Genomic DNA, 6,828 nt, shown 5'->3' on the forward strand with positions numbered 1-6,828 from the left:
AAAATAATGTTCAGCCATTAATGTTGACAACAGAGCAGTAACATAGCGCCTTGTAAAGTCCCATCCCATCTCCACTGGTTCCCACAGCCCACCGTGATGCAGCAGCTGCTGCTGCCCTGTGTGCAGGAAGAAAGCTCGAGCCTTGTGCCCTAAAACACTGGCACCCACCTATCTCCCTCATCTGCAATGGGTGGCCACATTTACCTCAACATATTTTAACTGGGGCTGTTACCATGACACAAACTGCCCAGGAATATCCGCAGCAGGCCTGCATGTGCACACAAGAGAACAAAGCAGCACATTCATCATCTCTGCAACACAAATACGCTCTCTTTAGCTTTTTCTCCTCAAGCCAAGGTTCTTCTATCGAACAGCAGCATGATCTGCAGGATAACAGTAATGTTTGAGCAGCCACCAAAAACCGTGAATACCACAGCAGAGCAGATTCCAGCAGTGGTGGGGACATGGGAATAATGGGTAGGATGTCCCCTCCTCCTTCATCCTCTGAAGGATTTACATGCTACTGCCACCAGAGCAAGACACAACACGGCAGGTGAGCAGCAACAGTGGCAAAACATACGAGAGAGATCATGGCCAGCAAACATCACTTTCCCTTCCATGATCACTGACATCAGAAGAACCTGACACACAACAGCCCTGTGCAGCCTTTATTTTCAGCTAAAGCACATCCTTTCCACTCCTCCATCCTGGAAATGCCTGCAGCATCTTACACAGGGAGCTGGGAGTAGAAACATAACATTCCAGCTCCTTGCTTTCTAGCATAGCATTTATTTTGTTAAATAGAGTATGTGCTCTTGCAGCACATTAATATTTCAGACACAGGATTGCCTTTCTGAGCACACACATCTTGATCCTTAAGGCACTGATGTGCCAATAGTAAACAATGTTTATTATTCCTTCAGACAAGCCATCGCTTCATGCCGTTTGCAGCCAAGGACAGCCCAACTGGAAGCAGATTAACCCCAGCACCACTCCAGCCCGTGCAGACAAGGAGTATTGATGAGGCTGTCGATATCGCTTGCCTGCTTCGCTCTGGAGACAGAGTGAGAAATTCCAAAGCACACTCAGCTCCAGAGAGGAGTCAAAGGGCATGGCACTGGATTTGTTCTCCCCAGTTTCCTCTGCGTTAGAATTTTAATACACTTTGCCGCTGCCCTCCCCTGCTGCTCCACCACAAGCATTCAAGCAGCATTCCCTCATCCCATTAGGTGAGCCGACGCTTGCATGGCCCCCTCCTGGGCTGCTCTTCCTCCAGATCTGGCATCTTCCTTCATTTTAAATGGAAAAGCAAAGCACTATCTGAACACCTGAAGCAATAAAGATTATGGAGAAAATGGAGAAAAGCATTGCAGCAGCTTGAGGAGCAAATGTGGTGATGAAAGTGCAGCTCAGGGTGAAATCTGAGAGCAACTTTGTATATGAGGTAATTTTCCTGCAGGATTTTCAAGGGGAAGCATGAAAATAAATGGTAACATCTTCCTAATGGCTGTGAACACTTCTACATAGAGATGAGGACTCAGAGCTAACTAAGAAACCTTAGCTCTCTTTGTTTTAGCTTTTTAATTTACAGAGCAGGTCACCAAAGTGATTAATACAACCTCTCTCAAAGACAGAGTTGGAAGGAAGTGTTCAATTATAGGTGATCCAGAGAGAATCCAGCAGCAAAGAGGCTTCCAGCTCCAGAGGGAGGAAAGATGCAGAGATACAGAAAAGAAAAAATCAATTTCTGGGGCACAGACTTCCAATGGCACTGCAGCAAGTGCGGCACACTGTCGCCCCTTGCAACTGACAGTGGAGCACGAGGTGGGAAATACCCTCCCCGCACTGGCCATCACCCCATGTCTGGCCACCACCCCCCTGGCACCCAGCCACCACCTGCAGCGTGTGGATTCTTCATCCAAACAGCCACCCTGCTCCCTTTTGTTCCCTCCAAGGAGGAAAGGGTGGGTAGCCAGGGTACCTCAGGGACACTCGGCATGTCACAGCAGCACCGTGAATGTCACCCAAGGACTCAGGCATCCGTACTTCACTGCTTTATTCCAGAAGCAGAAATGGGAAGAGAGTTTTCTGATACTTCAGGGGACAAATTAAGATATTAATTTGCTTTAAGAATTAAAATATGCAAATGCACAGTCTTTTGGGCATCAACACCAACCAGTAATATTTGTCTCATCTCCTACTCACGGCTGCACAAAAGCTGCCCAGCATCACCCCCTTGAGACACTCGACACCGCAGTGTGCATTGAGCTCGTTAAGGCATTTCCTCATTCAGGAACGTCATTACAAGTCAATATCCCAAGGCAGCTACTGGGCTCAGCTCTGTCCTGGGGTGAACCCTGGAGAGGAGGGCAGGACCTGGCAGTTTCACCAGGATGGGAAGGAGAGCCAGGGCGCATCAGACACATCAGACAAAGCCAGAAACACAGTTGCACAAAGCACATGTAAAAAAGGCAGTATTTGCTGTATGTCAAGTCAGAAGCAAAAATATGCTGCAAACACTCTGATCCTTTTGCCATTTTTCCACTACACTTGCCCTTGGAAATAATATCGCTTAATACTGCGTGACTGACATAAAATCATTTTTTATTCCTGGCAAAGTAGCACAGAAGGAAAGTTATTGGTTGGTGATTTGGAGAAGGAGATGAGACAGCGATTGGAACTGACTATTCCTGTTTGGCAAGATAAAAACGTCCCCCTTTCATAGGCTGTTTCCCTCTATTTTCTTACAGAGAAATGTCTTATTTTGCATGCACAGAGAGCCAAGATCCCAGTCCCTGGCACACAGGCTGTAGAGCTCACTTGACTGCGCTAGCAAGGCAGTGGATCAATTCCCTTTCTCTCCAGGCTCGCTCAGGAAGGATAAGGATGCTGCTGACCAAAACAAACCCAGACAGAGCCCTGGCACCCACCATCCCCGGCTGCACCATCACCAAGGGTCCTCAGCGCCCATGGGAAGCTGGGGTGACCACCCGCAGGACTCCTGAAAACTGATTTGCAGAAAATTGAGTCTTCTGAAGTTGATATTTCCTTTATGAAAAGAATCAGTTTTTAACTATAGAACACTTCTTAAAAGTAAGAAGGAAAAAAAAGAAAGGTGTGAAAATGGTGACCGGCTACTTTGATAATTAGAAAGAAACAGTGAATTTTACACTCTTACTATTAACTAATGGCCTGCAGCAAGGGCTGGCAGCCTCAGGCAGGATGGAGCCCCCAGCTTCACCTCCCCAGAAAACCTCAGGGGATGTTTTTAGCCTCTCACCGTGCCTGGGGGCTCTTGGGACCAGGGTCCCAGAAGGTTACCAGGAGAATGAGCATCATGCTCAGGAGTAGTGACCAAAACAGATGCCCTAAAGGGACACTGCTCCCTGTCGAGAGTAGCAAAGTGTGGCACAGCCACGGGGCAGGGGCACTCCCAGCCTATGGGCCACCAGAGGGGATCCTAACTAGCCTTTACAGCTCACTCACTCCATGCCTCTGCTCTGTGTTATGCAACCCACCAGCAAGGTTTGGAAATGACATTATTGTGCCGAACGTCTACAGCGTCTGCTGGGATTTCACAGCGGATGACAAACGAGCACAACACCTCGTACTAAAATATACAACAGAAAACAGTGTTGTTTTCCACATTTCAAAAACATCTGCTATGAATTAATGATTCAGCTCATACCTACAATGACAGGCGCAGAGGAGGCAAGATTGGCTGAGCACCCTGTGGCTCACCAGGCGCTGCTCCTCTTTCTGCAGCAATGCTCCTGCCTCCTGTAGACAAAATTTGGCATCTGCAGTGCCCAGTATCAAGATCCAGAAGGTGTCCCTAAAACTGCAGCCTTCAGCTTCACAGAGTTGCCAGGGTTCCCTGCTGCACACAGAGGGCAGCCAGAGGAGCAGCTACAGAGGAGCTCCTGAGAAATTCACCAAAACAGACATGTAAAGTGCCCTACAAGCAAATGTGCATTCTTGTTCCCATTGTTAATTAATGCAGCACAGTATCCTCAGATCATGTACATTAAGCTTCCCGTACATTCTCCACTGGCCACACACATCTCCCTCGTGTATCAATTGCAAAACGCTCGAGTCAAGCAAATGCTTGGGGTAAGTTCATCTTCTAGGTCCCTGTGCACAAACTCTGCACCTGTTGGAACTTTGCAGACACTGGTAGTCTCCGTGCAACCAAAACCAGGAGCAAAACACACCTCACATGAGTGCAGAAGTCCCTCACCCCCCCACTTGTCACACAGAATCACAGAACCATTTAGGTTGGAGAAGATCTCCAAGACCATCAAATCAAACCAATTATTCCATATTATCTCCATATTATATATGATGACTATACAGAATTAATATATTCTCTATATACACACTACGTAATATAGATAATGCAGACATGCATCACTTCTGGAGTCCTCCAGGACAGGCTGGACCATCTCACATGCCCCCAGGGGAGGACAGTCCCTCGTGCACAGCCACCACACAGTGATCCTGCACCTCTTCTGCAGCTGAACCTGAAAATCTCCGTTCTCCCATCGGGTGAACACCAAGAGTCCCTCACTGTGGCAGGATCTACACCCAGGTAGTGGGTTTCCTTTCCTGAAGGATTTTACAGCACCATACCCCTTCGTAATTTCCTCCTTGTTTAATAGAAATGTATGTAAGTTTGTTTTGAAGATATGCAGTGCTGTTAATTGCTGTTCTAACATGTCTCTAATAATCCATCCTTTCTAATTATTCATTGCTTGCTACCTCTTAAGTGCTTAAATACATCCACAAATTCTAATCTATTCTCTGCACAATCAGTGATTCCTACTCAGCAAACCACAGTGCAGCACATTTAATACAACCTGAGCTTGTTTTGCTGCACTCTTAATTGCTGTCCTTGCTAACTGTGTTTCTTTCAGTCCTGATCAAATTGCAGGCTGACTTGGCAAAAACAGAAGAAAAAGCCAGACACGCAGCAGACACCGCTGCAGTGACATCACTGACAGAGCAAGATGCCACCAGTAAAAACAGTTCTTCGAATCCTGAGTCTTCAGAGCAGAACTGCAATGGTGGAGGGACAGACCAAGAACATCCTACCTCATAATGGGCCACGCGCTGGGACTCAGAGATCAGCTGAGCACTGCACACCTTGCAGTAACTTTCAGTGAACAATTCCTGGTCGATGTCAGAGGATTTCATCTGTTCATGGCAGAGAGAAGAGACAAGAAGCAGAGTCAGTTACAGAAAGCAGGCAGATGTGTCTGACAAGGCTCCTACAGAGCCAAGGGCAAGGCAACACTTGAGCCGAGCAGTTCTTGTCACCATGAGGGAATGAAACCAATGTTATACAGGTGCAAATGTCACACACAGACAGTCCCCACCACATCCCCAATACCTCCCATTCAGAGTCCCCAGGTTAATGCACCAAGAGCCCATGTCAAGTGTTTATTCCTCACCCTGGGCAGTTCCTGGGCACTGCTGGGGACCAGAGTGTGCCCCCTTCTCTGCTGCAGTGGAAGCAGTCGGACACAAGAGGCCAGGTGTGCCCAAGCAACACCCGTCCTCTGAATGCCTTCGGCCACAGATGCAGCACAGGTTCCATGGCATGGCTGTCCTGCCATGACATCCATCTGTGAGCTACTTGGGAACGGCTGTTCTTCATTACCTTTCCTATCTAGAAACATCATGCACAGAACCAGCTGTAGCAGAGATCACTCATGGCTCAAAACATGCTCTTATGTTACACAACATAAAAGAGCTTATAAAGACTTTTATAGAGAAGGCAAACAGCATCACAACCTAGAGGAAGGTGGTTTTAAGCTGGAAGAGCACTCTTCTGTATTTCTCAATTTAGATGTGGAAGAAAATTGTTTGGATGATTTACTGGGCTGTGCTGTTCTCCAGAAGCTGGTTAAATATTTATGTGCTCCCCAGAACTTTCTATGAGGACACTTGCACCTTTAAAACCAACTTGCTGAGCGCCCTGATTCACAGGAACACGTTGCTCCTCTGTTCGTAGCCTCCTCCTTGTGCCACTGCAGGTATACAGCTCTGAACTCACAATCAAGGGGTGTATCAGGAAGGTTGAGGCTTAAAACAGACTGAACCCAAGCAGAGCCAGAAAACAACAGAAGCAGCTACATAGGGAGAATATTTAAAACCAATCCCTATGCAAAGAGGGAAAAGAGAGGCTAGTGCCTTCTAATGCCAAGATAAAATCTATTCATTCACAATCAAAGCAAACCTGAACATAATGAAGACTGATAACATAGGTTTTGTAGAGTTCATTCCACTGATTGGGAAGAAAAATAACATGGAAATGAACAGGCTATGAGATCTCATTAGCAGACAAAGTCGGGTGGAGAAAGGCTGGTCAGTGCCGGGCTGTGCAGCGGAGCTGGACGTGGTTGTGCCAAATCCCCAGTGTCCTGCCATCCCACGGTTACTGTGGTCCCTGCATATTTGATGAAAACAAGCAGCTGAGCTGACACCAGAAACTGCCAGCCTGGAGAGACCAGCCGGCCCGAGCTTCAGGAAAGGTTTGCTCAGGTGTTCTGGTTTACCAGACAAAAGACAAATCTCAGAGCTCCTCTGCTGCTGCGCTTGCTCTTTGTTCGATTCTGCAAAGACATTTGCTTGTTTTCTCTTGCTATCTGCCTAGTTTTAATCTTCATTTACTCTGTCCAGAGAGATATTGCATTGAGAAACTTTCAAAGACACCAAAAGACCCTTTTAGGAATACAAGAAGTGTTGCAAAATTGCATCAGAGGCAAAACAAAGTGGGAGGAAGAAATCTCACTTAACTCCAACAGATTGACACAAAGCAAACCA

The 6,828-nt window shown here is 47.0% G+C and overlaps 1 protein-coding gene across 2 annotated transcripts in view; it reads right to left on the bottom strand.

Annotated features, from left to right (window-relative positions):
- ZMAT4 (zinc finger matrin-type 4) overlaps nucleotides 1–5,221 on the bottom strand; it is a 32,711-nt gene extending 27,490 nt beyond the window's left edge. The window contains exon 1 of one of the 2 annotated variants that reach the window (XM_008632697.2): nucleotides 5,095–5,220. In XM_008632697.2, coding sequence (XP_008630919.1) covers nucleotides 5,095–5,196 — 102 coding nt within the window. In that variant the 5' untranslated portion in view covers nucleotides 5,197–5,220. Of the gene's footprint in view, nucleotides 1–5,094 lie in introns of both variants that reach the window. The other variant, XM_017732123.1, reaches the window with a different exon arrangement.
- Nucleotides 5,222–6,828: the final 1,607 nt, after the last annotated feature.

This window comes from Corvus brachyrhynchos, unplaced genomic scaffold (genome assembly GCF_000691975.1).
Source record: "Corvus brachyrhynchos isolate BGI_N302 unplaced genomic scaffold, ASM69197v1 scaffold150, whole genome shotgun sequence".
Taxonomy (NCBI): Eukaryota; Metazoa; Chordata; class Aves; order Passeriformes; family Corvidae; genus Corvus; species Corvus brachyrhynchos.